This window comes from Giraffa tippelskirchi, chromosome 4 (genome assembly GCF_054371585.1).
Source record: "Giraffa tippelskirchi isolate mGirTip1 chromosome 4, T2T-mGirTip1v1.2.pri, whole genome shotgun sequence".
Taxonomy (NCBI): Eukaryota; Metazoa; Chordata; class Mammalia; order Artiodactyla; family Giraffidae; genus Giraffa; species Giraffa tippelskirchi.
In genome coordinates, this window is record NC_137278.1 from 199810881 (window position 1) to 199832570 (window position 21690).

A 21690-nucleotide genomic window follows, 5' to 3' on the forward strand; every position below is an offset into this window, starting at 1 on the left:
TGGGGCGGGGCCGCCATTTGATCGACAGGCCAGGCACCAATGGGAGGGTGGGAGAGGCCGCGGGGCGGGACCTGGCCGCTAGCTGGCGGCTGCGGGGCGGTTCCGCCGGCGTTGCTGAGCACGCTTTGCACGTGGTAGTACCTGCTGGTCCCTGCAGGGTCATCGAGTGCGCAGTTCCCCGTCCCCTGCAAGGGACAGAGTCCCTTGGACTGCAAGGAGATTCAACCAGTCCATACTAAAGGAAATTAGTCCTGAATATTCATTGGAAGGCCTGATGCTGAAGCTGAAACTCCAATACTTTGGCCACCTGATGCGAAGAACTGACTCATTAGAAAAGACCCTGGTGCTGGGAAAGACTGAAGGCAGGAGGAGAAGGGGACGACAGAGGATGAGATGGTTGGGTGGCATCACCGACTCAATGGACATGAGTTTGAGTAAACTCCGGGAACTGGCGATGGACACGGAGGCCTGGCGTGCTGCAGTCCATGGGGTCACAAAGAGTCAGACACGACTGGGCGACTGAATTGACTGACTGAACTGACTTCCCCCTGCAGCTGGGGAAACGGACTCACAGATGTGGACTCAAGCGGGGATACAGGTGGGATCCCAAATTGGGCAGTCCGACCCCCGGAGCCATCCTGCCACTGGGCGAATCCAGGTGGAGCAGTGGCCGGCCAGGAGGACTGGGACAGATGGAATTGACCAGACTGTGGGAGGCAATGCTGTGAAAAGTGCAGCTAAATCGTCACACAGTGTGACAGCTCCGAGGGCAGAGCTGGGTGGGAGACAGAAGCAAGACAAGGACGTGGGATTGGGGCCAGCTGGCAGCTCTCAGCCCCACAGCCCCAGATTCACAGCAGGTGCGCTACAGCTGGGTTGTCTCCCAGGTATGTGGAGGTAAAGCGCTTTAAGAGGGGAACAATAGGATGGTACCTGGAACACAAGCATCTCACTTGCTCAGGCTGCCACAGGCTGGGAGGCCTGAACAGAGAACTTCTCTCTCCCAGGTCTAGAGGCTGGGAAGTCCAAGGCTACCAATCCTATAGGGGTCAGGAACCCACTATTAGGACTCCATTTAATCCTAATTACCTCCTTCATTTAATGTTAAAATGTTAGTTGCTCAGTAGTGTCCGACTCTTTGCAACCACATGAACTGTAAGTCCACCAGGCTCCTCTGCCCATGGGATTTCCCAGGCAAGAATACTGGAGTGGGTTGCCATTTCCTTCTCCACATTTAATGTTAATTACTCCCTAAAAGCTCTTTCTCCAGATACAGCCTCACACTGAGGGTTAGGGCTTTTAACACATGAATTTGGGGTAGGGGGAACACCATCTGTCTGTAGCAAGTTTGTATCCAGGTAAATAAGTGATCATCGAAGACTGAAGAAAATGAGCACTTTGAGGACTAGTGTGTACCCTGATGCTGGGAAAGACTGAAGGCAGGAGGAGAAGGGGACGACAGAGGATGAGATGGTTGGATGGCATCACCGATTCAATAGACATGAATTTGAGTAAAGTCTGGGAGTTGGTGATGGACAGGGAGGCCTGGCGTACTGCGGTCCCTGGGGTCGCAAAAAGTCGGACACAACTAAGCGACTGAACTGAACTGTATGCCTGAGATGCCTTCACGTGTCTTAACCCATTGAGTGAGCGTGAGATTGCTGTTCCTTGTGTCTTCACACTGGTGGGGAATTCTAGGGACAACTTGTGTGTGTGTGTGGGTTCATGTCCAGGCAACCAGCCTGAAGAGATTGGAAAAAGTTATACCAAACATCTTTAAACAGCACTTAGTGAATCCTTTATTCTTGGATTTAGCTAAACCCTTCTTTCACTTATGGTTTAGCTTGTGCTACTCCTGGAATAATGAGATCCCTAATTACCACCCACAGAGAAGTGAAATAATAATTACTTTTGTTCTTTATTGTTTCGTGTTGTCATTCTAAAGTTTGGTAACCAAGTCTTTTCATCCTACTTACCCTGGTGGGAGGAAGATCAGAAATCTACTGCTCAGGAGCTCAGAGGCTGCTGCTACTGTTTAGCCGCTTCATTGTGTCTGACTCTTTTGCAACCCCACAGATTGTACCCCGCCAGGCTGCTCTGCCCAGGCAAGAATACCAGAGTGGGTAGCGATTCCCTTCTCTGGGGGATCTTCCCGACTCAGGGATCAAGCTCAGGTATCCTGCTTGGCAGGCGGATTCTTTAACCACTGAGCCACCTGGGACGCCCCGGCTCAGAGGCAGATAATACGTTAAAATCTTGGATTCAAGCCCTTGCTGAGTGATTGTGAGCATATCACTTAACTTTTCTGAGCCCCGGTTTCTTCAACTGTAAAATAGAACTAGTAAAAATCCTGACTGCGTAGGGTTGTGAGGTTATATAAAAACAGTTTGAAACCATCAAAGAACTGGCCCTTGGACTAGAAGTCATAGACCTCCTCTCCCCATCCCTCTGAAGAACAGAAACCCCCTCCCACAGCCCCTACCTCAGACTGGCTATTCATTTATCACCAGTTTATTGATTGCCTGCTAAGTGCCAGGGCACCTGCTGTGAATGCTAAGGGGCAAGGAAGAGCGAGGCAGACAAGGTTCCTCCCTTTATGCTATTTATATTCTAGTGGGGGAGGACAGTAAATAAATTCAGATAGTGCTGAGAGCTATGGACAACAAAAATACAGTGTTTCAAATAATGAGATAAAAGAATGACAAAGCAGAGCAGTGTGTGTGTTTGGAGGGGAGGTGTTTGACCACTGCTGCTACTGGTAAGTCGCTCCAGTCATGTCCGACTCTGTGCGACCCCCATAGACGGCAGCCCACCAGGCTTCCCCGTCCCCGGGATTCTCCAGGCAAGAATACTGGAGTGGGTTGCCGTTTCCTTCTCCAGTGCATGAAAGGGAAAAGTGAAAGTGAAGTCGCTCAGTCGTGTCCGACTCCTAGTGACCCCGTGGACTGTAGCCTACCAGGCTCCTCCGTCCATGGGATTTTCCAGCCAAGAGTACTGGAGTGGGGTGCCATTGCCTTCTCTGAGGGTGGCAAATAGAGAGGCTTCCAAGGAGCTGAGTCCTCAATGTCCAGGACTCCAGTCCCCAAGCAGAGAGGGAAGGCAGGCACAAGGCCCAGGCTGATTAGATCATGGCTCAGCCAGTGGTCTCTAGGCTGTCCAGCGATCTGTCTTTAAAGCCAAGAGATTTGCAGGGCAGGGATAGAGACACAAATGTAGAGAACAGACAAGTGGACACGGGGTGAGCGCGGAGGAAGGGAGAGTGGGACGAATTGGGAGATTAGGATTAACGTATACACACTACCACGTGTGAAACGGATAGTGGCAAGCTGGCTGTACAGCACAGGGAGCTCAGCTTGGTGCTCTGTGATGACCTAGAGGGGTGGAATGGAGGAGGGCTGGGAGGGGTATCCAAGAGAGAGGAGATATATGTAGCCATGTAGCTCATTCCCATCATTACAAATTAAGTGTTAGTCGCTCAGTCATGTCCGACTCTGCAACCCCATGGACTGTACTCGACAGGCTTCTCTGTCCATGGGATTCTCCAGGCAAGAATACTGAAGTGGGTTGCTGTTCCCCTCTCCAGGGGATCTTCACGACTCAGGGATTGAACCCAGGTCTCCCTCATTGCAGGTGAATTCTTTACTGTCTGAGCCACCAGTTAAACGCCAATTAAAAAATAAAAAGATCGGGGGGCGGGGCTGTCAGATTTCTCTCTTGGCATTTAGAACTAGGAAACATAAGACTTTGCGTGACAGTGAGAGCTGAAGCCAGAAGGTTAAGGGGGCTGTAGAGGCAGCGTGCAGGCCAGTGTCGGGGTAAAGCTGCAGCCGCAATTGAGCAAAGGAGGCTGGGCAGGCTCCACGTGGCATGTGTTGGAGCAGAAGAACTGGGAATCCGAAGGCATTTACTGCTGGTGGACTTCCTGGAACTGTCTTAAAACCTGAACCACTCTGCAGTTCTAGTCTGCAAGCAGTACTACCTTGTCCATGGCTTCTGCTCTTGGATTTCCCAGATCGGCTGTATTCTTAATCTCCCAGTATGTATCTTTTCAGTAAATCTCCGTTTTATTGATGCTAGTTCTCTTTTGCCGACACATGAGTTGGACTAGAATGGCCATGTAAACCTGGGCTTGGATCCCTGGGTTTCCTTTCTGAGCTGAGTCTTTGAACAGTTATTTAATTTCTGTAAGTGTCAGGATCCAACAACTATATCCTTACAGTGTTGTGCAGATTAAACAAGATGACAAAAATGGAAGGGCCTGTGGAGTGTTTAACACAGGGAAGGTATTTGGGGTTTGTTAGGGCCTGTCTCCTTTCCCTCCACATTTTAGTGGGTTTTTGATTACAGGCCTACCTCTGCTATTGAACTGTCCTGGTTTTTTCATCCATATTTTTATCGTTCCACCTCAGTCCTCGTTTTAACTACCCCTAAACTCTTAACTGGAAGAACACCATGCAACTCCCTCCTCTCATAAATGAATCAACATGGTCACTGGTCTTCCTGAGGCCACTTGTGTAGCAGAGGTGTACATGGGATTTAGATTTATTCATATTTGTACTGAGGTGAGCTGGTCCTGTTTACCTACCTCAGAGCAGTGACTTCCAAAGAGAGCGGGGACCAGGATGGAAGATGGTGATTAAAGGAAGAAAGGGTGTATAAAAGCTGTCTCAGAGAAACCAGGATCAGAAGAAGAGGAAAAGATGGAATAAACACGGAACAGAGAACTTTTTCTTGGACCTGGGCCTGCAGAGGCAGAGCACTGCTGCGACCTCCATTCTGGGATGCCCTTACACTTGGTCCCAGGCCAGGGCCACGCAGAAAGCTTTCAGGAAGGAGGTGGGACCGTGGTTAGGGGGCGGCTCTAGTTTGTGCTGGAAGTGGAGACTGCGATGAATTAGAAGCAAACTGAAGATGCCTGTCTGGTAGGGGTGAGTGTGGAAAAGCTATGCTTGTGATGCTCCACCTGTGGGTCACGACCTTCACGGTAGAGGAAGAAAAGCAGTGTCCTGGGCTGTTGGGAGGCGTGGCCGGGAGGCGTGGGAGAAGAAAGCATAATGGCTGCAGAAATAATGACATGCCCTCCAGGGGGAATCTCCAGTCCCTTAGAAAGGTGTGCGGGCAGGTGGAGCGGCAGGGGTTTCTGTTAGGGCTGCCTGGGCCAAGTTCCCCTGTGTCTAGTTCTGATGAGTGTCTCTGGATGAACAGCGACTCTGGCCAGGCCTCATGGGGAGGCCCAAGGACAGAGAGAGCATGATCTTTGCTTGCCAAAAACGGTCCCCCCTGGGGAGAAAGTGGGTAACTAGTATTGAGGCTGCTCTTAGGAACTGTTCTAGATCTCAGGCCAGTACTTGCCTATCAGAGAGCTGCCAGCTTTCTTTCCCTTCAGGATTATGGCTGACAAGACCCAGGAGGCTGGTGGCGTCCACTTCCCTTTTCCCTTCACACCGTATGGCATCCAGAAAGACTTCATGACAGCGCTGTACCAAGTGCTGGAGGCTGGCAAGATTGGGATATTTGAGAGTCCAACCGGCACCGTAAGTATGACCAGTGGGGGCCTGAGAAGGTTTCTGGGGAGACACTGATGACAATTCAGAGCCCACCAGCATGCTCGTCTGCCTGCACAGAGAGTCATGGTGTGAAGCTTAGAAAGATCATTCTTTCTGTTTATCATTCTGAGTAGTAGTCACTCCTGTCTATTAAACGGTTATACACAGCCCTGGGGTCACAGAAAAATTAGGCTAGAGGCAAATGAGAATTTGAATGGTCGTGGAAACCATGACTTGGAGGATGGAAACCTTCCATCTTGTTCTAGGCACACAACTGAGAAACACAGAAATTACTCTGGCTTACTCACAGATGAAACACAGGTTTATTCACAGACTGGGTCACCAAGGGCCAGAGGAACCCAGTCTGGAGCCCCTCAGTTTTCCTTCCTGGCTTGGAAGGAAGGGGTTTATTAGAGGTTGGCCACTGCGGACCATTGGGGTCTGGCTCCTCTCACACACTTTATTGTTGCAGCAAGTGCCGTGTGACAGTGGGCTGCCCATGTGAGTGTTGCTGTGACCTCCTGGAGGACCAAGGCCTTTCAGGCCTCTCCTCTGTGTCCCTGCCACCTGGGGAGCTTGGCCTAGTTGGCCTGGGGTAGGGGGGGCCTCTTAATGTGTGTGTTGAGTGAATGAACAGAGGAAAGTGACTCATGTCTTCTCATCTGCTGACGGGAGTGTGTCATCTTCTGGGGAGACACAGACGGGGCTGCTCTCCTGGTTCCATTTTGTTTCTTCAGACACAGTGAGTAGGAGGGACTCCCTCCTTCTGGTTCACATAGTGTGGGTCACGAAGATGCTGTGCAGGATGAGGATGTTGTGCGGGACGAGGATGCTGTGCGGGTTGAGGAGTTGTTAAAGCAGCATCTTTCTGCCAGCCTCCAGCCCTCCATTTACAGCCAGTGCATCTGGGGAATTCCCTGGCGCTTCCACTGCAAGGTTATGGGTTTGATTCCTGGTTGGGGAACTAAGATCCCAGGTGCCATGCAGCGTGGCCAAAAATAAATAAATAAATGCAGCGCTTGGGACTTCTCCCCTCCCAACCCGCCGAAAGACTGACTGGGATCAGGAGTGACTTCCTGTAAATAGATCTGAGGACGTTCAAGTCCTCTTCTGACCATCTGCCTCACCTGATGTCGTGAAGCATCTTTTCCTCTCTCTTTTTTTTTCTTTTATAATTTTTTGTACTTATTTTTGGCTCTGCTGGGTCTTCATTTGCTGCTTCTGCTTTTTTCTGGTGGTAAGCGGGGGCTACCCTCTAGTTGCACTATGCAGGCTTCTCATTGCAGTGGCTTCTGTTGTAGCAGAGCATGGGCTCTAGGGCGTGTGGGCTTCAGTATTTGCAGCTCCCGGACTCTAGAGCACAGACTCAGCAGCTGTGGTGCACGGGCTTAGTTGCTCTGCAGCATGTGCGATCTTCCCAGATCAGGGATGTAACCCGTGTCTCCTGCATTGGCAGGCGGATTCTTTACCACTGAGCCATCAGGGAAGCTCTATTTATTTATTTTTGGCCACGCCATGCAGCATGTGGATCTTAGCTCCCCATCAAGGATCAAACCTGCACCCCCTGTTTGGAAGCAGAGTCTCAACCACTGGACCACCAGGGAGGTCCCTTGTCCTCCTCTCTTTAAAGTCACATGAAACATTGAATCAAAGAACAGTGTGTGTAGTTTAAAAAGTCACACTTATCACACTTGGTTCCTTGGGCAGGTGCTTTTAATTCTCTCAACTATTTCTTAAATACACTTGGTTCACATATGTTGAAATCACAAGCCGATGCTGCTGTTTCTTGCTTTATTGCCTGTGGTCACTGGGGCCTCTTTGCCTTCCTGCCTGGGCTGCCATGAGAAAACACCACAGACAGTGGTGTAAATGTGGAAATTTATGGACTCACAGCCTGGAGACTAGACGTCCAGAATCAAGGTGTTGGCAAGGTCCCTTCTGAGGGCCTGGGGGAAGGATCTGTCCACACCCTTCTCCTGGGCATGTAGACAGCAAGCTTCCTGCCGTCTCTTCACATTGTCTGCCTTCGTTGCCTCTGTGTCCACATTTCCCCTTTTTATTATGCAAGGGTACTATTTTATACACGGGCTTCCCTGGTAGCTCAGCTGGTAAACAACCTGACTGTTGATACAGGAGATGCAAGAGACATGGGTTTGATCCCTGGGTCAGGAAGATCCCTTGGAGAAGGGAATGGAAACCCACTCCAGTATGCTTGCCTGGGAAATTCCATGGACGGAGAAACCTGCTGGGCTACAGTCCATGGGGTTGCACAGAGTCGGACACTACCGAGAGCACACACACAGACACAGTCTCTCTGGATCAGGGCCCACCCCCTTTTAACTCAGGTTGTCTGTTTTCAAGCAGGGCCATGTTCTGAGACACTGGGGTCAGGGGGACACAATTCAACCCACGTCAAGGACCTCCAGGGATAAGTCTGATGTTTAAACCAACACATGTATTCTCCATAACAATTGGTTTGCTTCAAAATTTCATAGCACTGGGACTCCTGGGGCCAATCATCTTCTGTCTGCGCATATATGTTGACGGCATCTCTGCCTCAGCAGGTCGTATCCAGGATTTCATGACGTGCCCCTTTTTTTGTGGTGGGGGGGCCTTAATTCATTTTCTGGGCTATTTATTCAGTTTCTGCCATTCTTCTCATTGTGATGACTTGTGGTACTTACAGGCAGCTTGATAAGCCTCTTTTATTCTTTGAAGAACAGTGAAGACATATAATTAAAAAATTTCACTTTTATTTTTCCCTTTTTCTTAGCTGTGCTCTAGGAAAAGACCAGTTCCCTTCCCTTTTCTTCCTTTCCGAAGCGGGTCTTGGAGCGCCCTCTGATTCTTAACATCAGATGCTTTATTATGACAGGAAAGGTCATTTGGGAAGCTGGGTCTCTCGGCCTCTATGTCTGAGAGGATTTTTCTCCCCGTAGGGAAAATCCCTAAGTCTCATCTGCGGGGCCCTCTCCTGGCTCCGTGACTTTGAACAGAAGAAACGCCAAGAGGAGGAGCGTCTGCTGGAGGCCGGAGTCCCCGCCTCGAACAATGGGCTGGACCCGGCCCCAGGTCTCCCACCCTCCTGCCAGGGGAGCCCAGGCACCCCAGAGGCCGCCGGAGAGCCCGACTGGATCACTCAGTTTGTGCAGAAGAAGGAAGAAAGGGACTTGGTGGACCGACTGAAGGTGAGATTGGGTTATGGGAGGTGGGGTGATCCAGGAAATGGGGTGTCCTTGGTGACTTCGGGTGGATACCGAGGCTGGACAGCATGTGTCCTTGCTGTGTGTCCTCTGGCCACCTCCCAGGTGGATGGTGTTGCGCCCTCACTGTCCGTGTTAAGCTGATGTCATCAGGCCTTCTCTAGGTTGGCGTTCATGAGTATATGCTAAGTCTGACTGTGTGCAACTCCATGGTCTGTAGCCCACCAGGCTCCTCTGTCCATGGGGTTTTCAAGACAAGAATACTGGAGTGGGTTGCCATTCCCTTTTCCAGGGGATCTTCCCGACCCAGGGATCAAACCTGGGTCTCCTGCATTGGCAGAGGGTTCTTTACCAGCTGTTCCCTTTCATTCCTGGGAGAGGAACCGCATCATTGCCAGTGGTGGCACGGACCTGGCTTCCCTGGCATCAGACCCCTTAAGGGCCGTGCTAGATGGAGAGCATGTCCTTTCTACAGTGAGCCCGGGGGCTCGGAGTCTGCTGGCGATGTTACAGCCGACTGGAGGTCAGCAGGGCAGGGCGGGCTTCCCAGAGGCGAAAAGCCCTGGGCTGGTCACCCCGGCTCCAGGAGGGGCCTGCTCTGGGGGCTTCCTGCAGGTGTCTCCCTTCTGGCTCCCCCTGTCCAGGAGGAGCAGGTCCGGAGGAAGAAGCGAGAAGAGCGCCTGCAGCAGATCCGTCACAACGCGCAGCTCCGGTTTGCGGCCAAGCGCATGGTGAGTGTGGTCCCCGGGACCATGTCCAGGCGGTGTCCACCCATGCAGCTGTTTGGGGTGAGCAGCCAGGCCCTTGGCCTCCTCCCCAGGAGCGCGGGGCAGCCTGAGCTGAAAGACCAGTCCTGGGGCGTTGGCACCAGTTGCTCGAGGCCCATGTCAATGGCGGGTGAACTGCCCTTGGCCACGGCCCTCTGATGCTGCCTCGTCGGGGGTGGGGCACCAGCGCCAAGGTTTCTTTCTCTTTGCCCCGCAGAGACAGGAAGATGAGGAAACAGATCGTCTGCTCCGGCTCAGCAGTGAGATGCTGGCCGCAAGCACAGAGCCTGAGCAGCTGGCCTCTGGGGAGGAGGAGCTGGTCCTCGCAGAGTACGAGAGCGACGAGGAGAAAGGAGCGCCCAGTGGGTAAGAGCATCACCTCCACCTGCCACCCTGCCCAGGTCTGTGCAGGACTCAGGGAGCAGCTCTTTACTCCACCCCAAGAGGCAAGCCCCCTCTTCTCCAGTGAGGCCCCACTTCATGGCATGGCATGAAGTGCCATGAAAGTGGCAACCCTTTCTCTGCCAGCTCGGGCAGCTCCCTCCTCTTGGCGGTATTTGCATCTCTGCTCTACATTCAGGGCACCATGGTCCAGCAGGGTGCCAGGCCTGGGCCAAGGCCACCAGCTGGGGATTTGAACCCAGCTGGTCTGACTCTAAGTCTCCGGCCCTAGCAGCAGGTCGAGCTGTGTAAGGCTTGTGAGGAAAGCCCTCGAGGTGTCCTCAGGACGAGTTTTTCTTAACCTAAGACTTCTGTTGGTCCACTCTCATAGGTTTCTAATTTGTGAGCTGTTATTTCCTGAGTGAACTAGAAATGCTGGTTTTGATTTGCGTTTCTGTGTTGATTAGCGATGTTGAATACCTTTTCATGCTCAGCTCTGCTCAGTCACTCAGTCATGTCCGACTCTTAGCAACCCCATGGACTGCAACACGCCAGGCTTCCCTCTCCTTCACCAACTCCCGGAGCTCGCTCAAACTCATCTCCATCGAGTTGGTGATACCATCCAACCATCTTATCCTCTGTCATCCCCTTCTCCTCCTACCTTCAATCTTTCCCAGCATCAGGGTCTTTTCCAGTGAGTCAGTTCTTCACATCAGGTGGCCAAAGTAATGGAACTTCAGCATCAGTCCTTCCAGTGAGTATTCAGGACTGATTTCCTTTAGGATTGACTGGTTTGATCTCCTTGCAGTCCAAGGGACTCTCAAGAGTCTTCTCCAACACCACAGTTGAAAACCATCAATTCTTCGGTGCTCAGCTCTGTTTATAGTCCAACTCTGACACCCATACACAACTACTGGAAAAACCATGGCTTTGACCAGATGGAGCTTTGTTGGTAAAGTAATGTCTCTGCTTTTTAACATGCTGTCTAGGTTGGTCATTGCTTTTCTTCCAAGGAGCAAGCATCTTTTAATTTCATGGCTGCAGTCACCATCTGCAGTGATTTTGGAGCCCAAGAAAATAAAGTCTGTCACTGTTTCCATTGTTTTCCCATCTATTTGCCGTGGAGTGATGGGGCTAGACACGTGGACCACAGCCTTGTCTAACTCAATGAAACTATGAGCCATGCCATGTAGGGCTACCCAAGATGGATGGATTATGGTGGAGAGTTCTGACAAAACATGGTCCACTGGAGAAGGGAATAGCAAATCACTCAGTATTCTTGCCTTGAGAACCTCATGAACAGCTTGAAAAGACAAAAAGATATGACACTGAAACACGTGGAAAGGCAACAACACAAGAGACGACTCTACACACGGTCATCACCAGATGGCCAACAGTGAAATCAGACTGATTATATTCTTTGCAGCTGAAGATGGAGAAGCTCTATACAGTCAGCAAAAATAAGACCGGGAGCTTACTGTGGCTCCGATCATGAACGCCTTATTGCCAAATTCAGACTTAAATTGAAGAAAGTAGGGAAGACCACTAGACCATTCAGGTATGACCTCAGTCAAATCCCTTATGATTGTATAGAAGTGACAAATAGATTCAAGGGATTAGATCTGATAGATTGCCTGAAGAACTATGGATGGAGGTTCGTAGCATTGTACAGGAGGCCGTGATCAAAACCATTCCCAAGGAAAAGAAATGCAAAAAGGCAAAATGGTTGTCTGAGAAGGGCTTACGAAGAGCTAAGGAAAGAAGAGAAGTGAAAGGCAAAGGAGAAAGGAAAAGATATGCCCATTTGAATGCAGAGTTCCAAAGAATAACAAGGAAAGATAAGAAAGCCTTCCTCAGTGATCAGTGCAAAGAGATAGAGGAAAACAATAGAATGGGAAAGACTAGAGATCTCTTCAAGAAAATTAGAGATACCCAGGGGACATTTCATGCAAAGATGGGCACAATAAAGGACGGAAATGGTATGGACCTAACAGAAGATATTAAGAAGAGATGGCAAGAATACATAGAAGCTATACAAAAAAGAACTTAATGACCCAGATAATCACGATGGTGTAATCACTCACCTAGAGCCAGACATCCTGGAATGCAAAAGTCAAGTGGGCCTTAAGAAGCATCACTACAAAGAAAGCTAGTGGAGGGGATGGAATTCCAGCTGAGCTCTTTCAAATCCTAAAAGATGATGCTGTGAAAGTGCTGCACTCAATATGCCAGCAAATTTGGAAAACTCAGCAGTGGCCACAGGACTGGAAAAAAGTCAGTTTTCATTCCAATCCCAAAGAAAGGCAATGCCAAAGAACGTTCAAACTACTGCACAATTGCACTTATCTCACACACTAGCAAAGTAATGCTCAACATTCTCCAAGCCAGGCTTCAACAGTACCTGAACCGAGAATCTTCCAGTTGTTCAAGCTGGATTTAGAAAAGGCCTCTGCCAATATCCGTTGGATCATCAGAAAAGCAAGAGAGTTCCAGAAAAACATCTACTTCTGCTTTATTGACTATGCCAAAGCCTTTGACTGTGTGGATCACAATAAACTGTGGAAAATTCTTCAAGAGATGGGAATACCAGACCACCTTACCTGCCTTCTGAGAAATATCAATAACCTCAGATATGCAGATGACACCGCCCTTATGGCAGAAAGCAAAGAAGAACTAAAGGGCCTCTTGATGAAAGTGAAAGAGGAAAGTGAAAAAGTTGGCTTAAAACTCAACATTCAGAAAGCTAAGATCATAGCAGCCAGTCCCATCACTTCATGGCAGATAGATGGGGAGACAATGGAAACAGTGAGAGACTTTATTTTTTTGGGCTCCAAAATCACTGCAGGTGGCGACTGCAGCCTTGAAATTAAAAGACGCTTGCTCCTTGGAAGAAAAGCTATGACCAACCTAGACAGCATTTTAAAAAGCAGGGACTTTTGCCGACAAAGATCTGTCTAGTCAAAGCTATGATTTTTCCAGTAGTCATGTATGGATGTGAGAGTTGGACTATAAAGAAAGCTGAGTGCCAAAGAATTGCTGCTTTTGAACTGTGATGTTAGAGAAGACTCTTGAGAGTCCCTTGGACTGCAAGGAGATCAAACCAGTCAATCCTAAAGAAAATCAGTCCTGAATGCTGATGCTGAAGCTGAATCTCCAATACTTGGGCCACCTGATGTGAAGAACTGACTCATTGGAAAAGACCCTGATGCTGGGAAAGACTGAAGGCAGGAGAAGGGGATGACAGAGGAAGAGATGATTGGATGGCATCACTGACTTGATCGACATGAATTTGAGCAAGCTCTGGGAGTTGGTGATGGACAGGGAAGCCTGGTGTGCTGAAGTCCATGGGGTTGCAAAGAGTTACACCACTGAGCAACTGAACTGAATGGATGGGACTGGATGCGATGATCTTAGTTTTTTGAATGTTGAGTTTTAAGCCAGCTTTTTTACTCTCCTCTTTCACTTTCATCAAGAGGCTTTTTAGTTCTTTGCTTTCTGCTGTAACGGTGGTGTCATCTACATATCTGAGGTTATTGATATTTCTCCCTGCAGTCTTGATTCCAGCTTGTGCTTCGTCCAGTCAGCATTTCGCATGATGTACTCTGCATAGAAGTTAAATAAGCAGGGTGACAATATACAGCCTTGACATACTCCTTTCCCAATTTGGAACCAGTCCGTTGTTCCATGTCCAGTTCTAACTGTTGCTTCTTGACCTGCATACAGATTTCTCAGGAGGCAGGTAAGGTGGTCTGGTATTCCCGTCTCTTGAAGAATTTTCCACAGTTTGTTGTGATTGACACAGTCAAAGGATTTAGCGTAGTTAATGAAGCAGAAGTAGATGTTTTTCTGGAACTCCCTTGCTTTTTCTGTGATCCAGCGGATGTTGGCAATTTGATCTCTGGTTCCTCAGCCTTTTCTAAATCCAGCTTGAACATCTGGAAGTCTCAGTTCATGTACTGTTGAAGCCTGGCTTGGAGAATTTTGAGCATTACTTTGCTAGCATGTGAGATGAGTGCAGTTGTGCCGTAGTTTGAACATTCTTTGGCATTGCCTTTCTTTAGGATTGGAATGAAAACTGACTTTTTCCAGTCCTGTGGCCACTGTTGAGTTTTCCAAATTTGCTGGCATATTGAATGCAGCACTTTCACAACATTATCTTTTAGGATTTGAAATAGCTCAGCTGGAATTCCAGCACTTCCACTAGCTTTCTTCGTAGTGATGCTTCTTAAGGCCCACTTGACTTTTGCATTCCAGGATGTCTGGCTCTAGGTGAGTGATCATACCATCGTGATTATCTGGGTCATTAAGATCTTTTTTGTATAGTTCTGTATATTCTTGCCATCTCTTCTTAATATGTTCTTCTTCTGTTAGATCCATTCCATACCATTTCCGTCCTTTATTGTGCCCATCTTTGCATGAAATGTTCCCTTGGTATCTCTAATTTTCTTGAAGAAATCTCTGGTCTTTCTCATTCTATTGTTTTCCTCTATTTCTTTGCATTGATCACTGAGGAAGGCTTTCTTATCTTTCCTTGCTATTCTTTGGAATTCTGTATTCAGATGGTTATATCTTTCCTTTTCTCCTTTGCCTTTCATTTCTCTTCCTTCCTCAGCTATTTGTAAGGCCTCCTCAGACAACCATCTTGCCTTTTTGCATTTCTTTTTCTTGGGAATGGTTTTGATCATGGCTTCCTGTATAATGCTATGAACCTCCGTCCATAGTTCTTCAGGCACTCTGTCTATCAGATCTAATCCCTTGAATCTATTTATCACTTCTACTGTATAATGGTAAGGGATTTGACCTTTTCATGTACCTGTTGGCTATTTGTATGTTGCTTTGGAATAATATTCATTCAGTTCCCCTGCCCATTTTTAAATTGGATTATATGGGTTTTTTGTTTGGTTGGTTTTTTGTGATTGAGTTGTAGGAGTTCCTAATATATTTTGGAAATTAATCTCTTATCAGATGTATGGTTTTCAAATATTTTCTCCCATTCCATAGGTTGACTTTTGATTTTGTTGATTTTTTTTTCTTTTGTCCGGGAACTTTTTAGTTTGAAGTAGTCCCTCTTGCTTATCTTTACTTTGTTGCTTGCACCTCTTGTATATTCAAAAAAGTCATGGTCAACACCAGTGTTAAGGAGCTTGTTCCCTGTGTTTTCTTCTAGGAGTTTTGTGGTTTCAGGGGTTACATTTTAAGTCTTTAATCAAATTTGAGTTAATTTGTGAGTGGTATGAGATAGGTGTCAAATATAATTCTTGTTCTTGTGAATATCTAGTTTTCCCAGTACTGTTTGTTGAAGAGGCTGTCTTTTCTCCATTGGATATTCTTGGCCCCCTTTTCAAATTAGTTGACTGTATACACAGGGGTTTATTTCTGGGCTCTCAGTTCTGTTCTCTTGGTCTGTGCATCTGCTTTTATGCCAGTTGTTGTTTTTCAGTCATTAAGTCGTGTCGGACTCTTTGCGACCTCAGGGACTATACCACTCGAGGCTCCTTTGTCCTCCACTGTCTCCTGGAATTTGCTTAGATTCATGTCCATTAAGTCGGTGATGCTATCTAACCAACTCGTCCTCTGCCACCGTCTCCTTTACTGAATTTGTTTATTAGTTCTAACAGTTTTTGGGTCACATCTTCACAGTTTTCTACATATAAAGTTATGTCATCTGCAAACAGACAATTCACTGCTTCCTTTCCAAATTGGATGCCTTTTATTTCTTTTTCTTGCCTGATTGTTCTGGCTAGAACTTCCAGTACTGTGCTGAGCAGGAGTGGTGAGAGTGGGCCCCCTTGTGCCTGATCTTAGAGGAAAAGCCTGTACCACTGAGTGTGATGTGACATGCGGGCTTGCTACAGATGGCCTTCACTGTGTTAAGGTAGGCTCCTTCTCTTCAGTTTGTTGAGAATTTCTATCATGAGAGGACATTGATTACTTTTTTAGAGCTGTTAGCTTTTTTTTTTTAACAGAAATTTTATATATTTATTTTTGGCTGTGCTGGGTCTTCATTGCTGTGTGGGCTTTTCTCTAGTTGCAGCAGGCGGGGGCTACTGTCTGGTTGCAGTGCTTGGGCTTCTCATTGCCATTGCTTCTCTCATTGCAGAGCACGGGCTCTAGGGTGTGCAGGCTTCCGTAGTTGGAGCTCCCAGGCTCTAGAGCACAGGCTTTGCAGTCGTGGTGCACGGGCTTGGTTGCTCCACGGCATGTGGGGTCTTCCCAGATCAGGAATCAAACCCGTGTCTCCTGCATTGGCAGGTGGATTCTTTACCGCTGAGCCACCAGGGAAGCCCCAGATGTTGACTTCTGTCAAATGCTTTTCTTACACCTATTGAGATGATAGTATAATTGTTTTTATCTTTCATTCCACTAAGTGATTTATGACAATTATTGATTTACTTATATTGACACATCCTTGCGTCCTACGGGTAAATCCTACTTGATCATGAAGCATGATGCATTAACATGCTGGTTTGCTGGTGTTTTCGTTGAGGATTTCTGCGTCTGTATTCAGCAGGGATCTTGGCCAGCAATTCTCTTTTCCTCTGTGTCATTATTGCCTTTGGTATCAGAGTGACACTGGCCTCATGAAATGAGTTTGGGACTGATCCCTCCTCTTCGGTTTTTTTGGAAGCGTTTGAGAACAATTGGCATTATTTCTTTATTTGGTAGAATTGACTATCTGGCCCTGGGGCTTTTCCCTGTTGGTGCTCAGAGGCCTGCCCTGAGCCACAGGTTTCAGCAACTGGACAAGAACTGACACTTGTGACCCCACCCAGGGCTAAGGTCACACCCCATCCTGCTCTGGGAGGACAGGAGCAGCCAGTGCCCCACAGCCCTTCCCTCCATCCCTGGATTGCTGGCCTGCTCTCCTGCTCCTTGCCGGGGGACCCCTAGGGGATACGGTAAAGAACCCGAGTGCAGTGTGTGAATATTCAAGCAGAAAGTGCACCTCAGGGTCCAGCCAGGCCCCTGATTCTGCAGCTTAGCTTCTGTGGCTTTGATGCCCTGCATCCTGAGATGCCAGCCTCTGAGGACACGCCCACCTGGTTCTGACCCACAGGATGTGCTTCGCCTCCTCCCACATCCAGCCCCTCATGGGGGTCATGCCGACTTTGTCCCGGGTGGCCTGTGGTTTAAATCCCAGAGCTGCCCAAACAGCCCCCCACGGACCAGGAGGCCGGCCCTGTTGATAACTCCTCTCTGAGAGCCTCAGGTGATACACACTAATGCCTTGAAAAAAATTGAATTTCTGGGTGGATTAAAACAAAAACCAAAGTCTGAGAAGACTTTGGCCTTGCGTGTGTTTTTTCCTCTCAGAGTGGACGTGGATGAGGATGACCTGGACGAAGAACACGTAACTAAGGTGAGACGCAGGGTCCTGGGTCCCAGGTGAGCCACCCAGGTCTGTGAACAAGGCAGGAGCTTCGTCTCCATGTCTCCAGCCCCCAAGTTTCCAGGTGCTTGCTGGGCAGGGCCCCCCAGGAGATGCCTGCACCCCAGGGTGTCGAGGGGCAGTCTCTGGGCCAAGGCCCTGGGTCTCCATGGGGGTAGTGGGAGGTAGGCGGGCGAGTGCTGTGCCCCTGGTCTCCAGGGGGTGGTGGGTGGTGGCAGGCCCCTGTCCTTGGTCTGAGTGTGCCTGGGGGCTGGGAGGCCTGTGTGGTTCTGATGCTGCTCTGGCTTCCTGCACAGAAGACTTTTGGTTTTCTTTGTTGACATTAGATATCCTCCCCTCCCCTTTTCCTCTATGAGAGAACTGAGCTCAGCCTCCTCCTGCTTTATCCCCACCCAGCCCCCAGCCCCTGAGCCCTGGGAGGTGTGTGTGGACCCCTCACCCCACCCCCACCCCTCTGACTCTCAGAGTCCGTCTAGTGTCTGAGATACCACTGAGGGGACACTCCCTCTCCTGACATGACCAAGCCCCGCAGCGCATCTGGAGCAGAAGCCGGGGGTGACCCAGGGGCGGGGGGCGCCTGGGGTCTGCCAGGGGTGGGGAGGTGGGGGGTGGGCGCCTTCTTTAGGTCTGAGTCCTAGCCGCCCTCCCCATTCCCTTGGCCTCTTGGGCCCCGGCCCTCCTCCCTGTGCGGAGTGTTTGGGGTGACAGTCTCCCCCGATCCCCCCTCCCCTGGCAGATTTACTACTGCAGCCGGACGCACTCCCAGCTGGCCCAGTTCGTGCACGAAGTACAGAAGAGCCCCTTCGGCCAGGACACCCGGCTGGTCTCCCTGGGCTCTCGGCAGGTGAGAGCCTGGTGCCATCCTGCGGTTTCCATCCCAGAAGGCCAAGACCACCATGGTGCCGAGGCGGGCCGCAGGGCAGGACTGGCTGTGCTGGTCCCTGGAAGGAAGCGGGAGGGCGGGCAGGCCCGGGGGCTCCCTCCGTGTCGCTCAGGCAGCCCCATCTCTCTTGCCCTCGCCTTGGTCTTACAGAACCTGTGTGTCAATGGGGATGTAAGGAAGCTGGGTTCGGTGCAGCTGATCAATGACCGCTGTGTGGAGATGCAAAGAAGCAAGCATGGTAGCTGCCAAGGCCCCAGGCCTCTGGGGCACTCGTGTGGCCTAGGGCAGTGCTGGGAATGGGTGGGGAGTGGCTCCAGGGATGTGGGAAATGGTGGGAGCGAGGGTAAGGCAGACTTGGCTTCCTTCCTAAAGAGCCTCATGTGGGGAAAAGGGGCCTGTCTGCTTTTTGGTCCAGATCTAGCCCAAAACCCTGGCTGAGAGATGGTTTTGTAGCCCTTTTCTGGAAAGACAGTAAGATGCCGGGATGTTTCAATGAAATCATAAGCAGTTCTGGAAGGTCTGTAGGCTCCGCCCCATGGGAACGGGTCTGGATGGTACAGAACCACTCCTGGCCCTGGGGCAGCTGTGGCTTTCTGCCTTTGCCCCTGTGCCCCTCAGAGAGGAAGAGCATCACCGAGGAAGAGGAGCCCACCAGGAGGAGGCGGAGGCAGGAGCCAAGGGCTACCTGCCCCTTCTACAGCCACGAGCGGCTGCAGCTCCTCCGGGACGAGGTCCTGGCGGGGGTGAAGGACGTTGAGCAGTTGGTGGCCCTGGGCAAGGAAGCTCGGGCCTGTCCCTACTACGGGGGCCGGTTCGCCATTCCCGCAGCCCAGGTGAAGACTGGGGGTCGGGCGGTGGTAGTTTTATGTGAGACAGTGTATCGAGCTCATTTTGCAAATAAGGAAACTGAGGCTCAGAGAGGTTGACTTTCCCAGAGTCGCGTGGCTCCAGGACCAGAACCCAGGGCTGCCTTGGGGGCTCAGAAGGGGCTCCGCAGCCGGGGTCCCAGCCCCCTCCCCAAGGTCCCTCCCCACTTCCAGGGGCACAGAAGGGCCTCTGAAGCTGGGGTCCCAGCCCCCTCCCCAAGTCTGCCAGTGGTCCAGTGGGCTCCAGTTTTGTCTGTTTCCTATTTGGTCCACGCAAGGCTTTCTGGGCAGGGTTTCGCGCTCAGTTCAGTGTGCTGCTCTAGCTTTCTCTCTTCCGTGTCCCTGTATGTGTTCTGGGCGGGGAGTGGAACCATGCACACCGGGGCTGCAAGGTGGCTGGACCAACCCCCTGGAGGAGGAAGGGGGTCCCACCCCCTCAGGCCCCCTCCCCCGCTCAGGCCCTCTCTCCCCCTCCAGCTGGTGGTGCTCCCCTATCAGATGCTGCTGCATGCGCCCACCCGCCAGGCAGCGGGGATCCAGCTGCAGGGCCAGGTGGTGGTCATCGACGAGGCCCACAACCTCATCGACACCATCACCAACATCCACAGCGTGGAGGTCAGAGGTTCCCAGGTGGGTGGGCCTCTGTCTTCCTGGACCAGGGCCTGCCTGGGGTGGGGGGGCAGGGCGTGTGCTGAGCTGAGACTGGGACCCCCCCAGCAGGATTTAGGACTGGGCCCAGCCCGGCGGTGGGCACTCTGCGTGGTCCTCCCTGGCCTGTGACCCGAGGCCTCCAGATCAGAGTGGCAGGGTGTGAGTAGCAGGGGACCTTGTGCCACTGGATGTTACTATTGACACTGCCGTGAGGAATGCTGGAGACGGTTGACAGCTGCTGTTTGTTTATTGCTTGTTATGTGCCCTGCACCTCAATGGCGGGGGCCCCGACTCTGCATCGGGCTGGTCCTGTTAACTCTGAGAGGTCAGAGTCTGAGGGAGGTTAAGCGCTGTCCCTGAGGGCTTCCGTGGTGGCTCAGACAGTAAAGAATCTGCCCGCAGCATGGGAGACCTGGGTTTGATCCCTGGGTCAGAAAGATCCCCTGGAGAAGGGAATAGGTAGGTACCTACTCCAGTATTATTGCCTGGAGAATCCCCATGGACAGAGGAGCCTGGTGGGCTACAATCTATGGGGGTTGCAAAGAGTCGGACACGACTGAGCAACTTTCACTTTGAGGTCAGTGGATTTGACCACTGGCTCCTGATCCTCAAGCCCACATGACGCTCCCCTTGACTGACCTGGGCTAGGGTGTGAGGGTCGCCTTGAACCGTCTCTCTAAGCAGATGGCGTCCTTCCCACCCCAGGAGACACTAGCAGAGATGTTCGTTATGTTCGTTATGTGCGAGCATCACCGTCTGGCCTTTCCCCTGACCCTCACTGGATGCCCCAGCAGCAGTCTGCCTCCCCCCATCTCTCAGCCCCACCAGCTGAAGGGCCTTGAAAACCCACCCCTTGGTCTGCCCCAGCTCCCTCTGCATTTCAACTGCCCCTGAGTGTCCTGGACTGGCACAGTCAGGCATCCAGGGGTCACTGGCACCACCCAGGGTGGCTCGTCCAGGCCTGCTCCGCCCTCTCATCCGCGCTGTCTCCTCCCCCAGCTCTGCCAGGCCCACAACCAGCTGCTCCAGTACACGGAACGATACGGGTGAGATGCTGTCTGCGGGGGGAGTGGGAAGGCCCCGCTCAGCCTTGGTGCCCCAAAGCCCACCTGCGAAAGGAGGCACCACGGGGTGTCTCTGGCCTGGGCTCAGAGCGGTGGGCTGGCGTGCCCTTCACCTCCTGGTTCGTCGGGCTTGCATCCCACTAGGCCGTGGAGGCCTTGGGCCCCAGCCAGCCTGTCTTCTGGGAGAGCTGGCTGTGGCTCCTGCCCCAGTTGGGAAGGCAGCATGTGGGAAGGCCTCAGCTCGGGACCGGGAGGGGAGTCGGGGTCCCTCCCACTGATGTGCTCGGGCTCTCCCCCCAACCCCCCTGCCCCAGGAAGCGCCTCAAGGCCAAGAACCTGATGTACATCAAGCAGCTCCTGTACCTGCTGGAGAAGTTCGTGGCTGTGCTGGGTGGTGAGGAGCTTCTCCGCCCCCCCGATCCTGCCAGACCCCGGTCCCCAGATGCCAGTCAGCGCCCCCGGGGTTCCAGTCACAGGCATCGTCTCGGACACTGATTAGGAATCCTCATCTGTCCCCACTTAGATCTTTTTTAGAACCCAGATGTGTATGCTCCTGTCCTGAGTGCTTATTACTTGGCCAGGCCCTCTCCTCTAGTGGCAGCACCCATCACATGTTGTGCTATAAACGTGTGTATGACCCTGACGGTGCTGGGACTTGGGGCTCGGTACTCCAGAGAGGAGGGTGGCACAGGCATGCTCACCCTCAGGGCAGTAACTGAAGCCCGGGGAAGGGGCATGGCCGGCCGGTGAGCCCAGCCAGAGGGACGCTCCTTTGTCTTACTCTGTGCACCGATGTCCCTTTACTGAATTCCTTTACCCATAGAAGCTGAAGTGCAGAAGGGCAGGGGGGTTTCTGGGGGATCTCTCAGGTCAGTGCTCTTTACTTGGTTTCTGCCCTGTGACCTGGGGTTCTCCTGCTCATGCCTGTAGGAATGGGGA

The 21690-nt window shown here is 51.2% G+C and overlaps 1 protein-coding gene across 5 annotated transcripts in view; it reads left to right on the forward strand.

Annotated features, from left to right (window-relative positions):
- The window catches only part of DDX11 (DEAD/H-box helicase 11), a 29954-nt gene that overhangs the window by 236 nt on the left and 8028 nt on the right, over window positions 1–21690 (forward strand). For 3 of the 5 annotated variants that reach the window (XM_081593953.1, XM_081593954.1, XM_081593952.1), the window contains exons 2-12: window positions 5387–5534; window positions 8486–8734; window positions 9394–9480; window positions 9734–9882; window positions 17212–17257; window positions 18024–18131; window positions 18321–18408; window positions 18789–19003; window positions 19514–19666; window positions 20687–20733; window positions 21066–21145. In XM_081593953.1, the coding sequence (XP_081450079.1) occupies window positions 5391–5534; window positions 8486–8734; window positions 9394–9480; window positions 9734–9882; window positions 17212–17257; window positions 18024–18131; window positions 18321–18408; window positions 18789–19003; window positions 19514–19666; window positions 20687–20733; window positions 21066–21145 (1366 nt within the window). In that variant the 5' untranslated portion in view covers window positions 5387–5390. Of the gene's footprint in view, window positions 1–4590; window positions 4929–5386; window positions 5535–8485; window positions 8735–9393; window positions 9481–9733; window positions 9883–15664; window positions 15773–17211; window positions 17258–18023; window positions 18132–18320; window positions 18409–18788; window positions 19004–19513; window positions 19667–20686; window positions 20734–21065; window positions 21146–21690 lie in introns of those variants that run through there. The other 2 variants (XM_081593955.1, XM_081593956.1) reach the window with 2 other exon arrangements.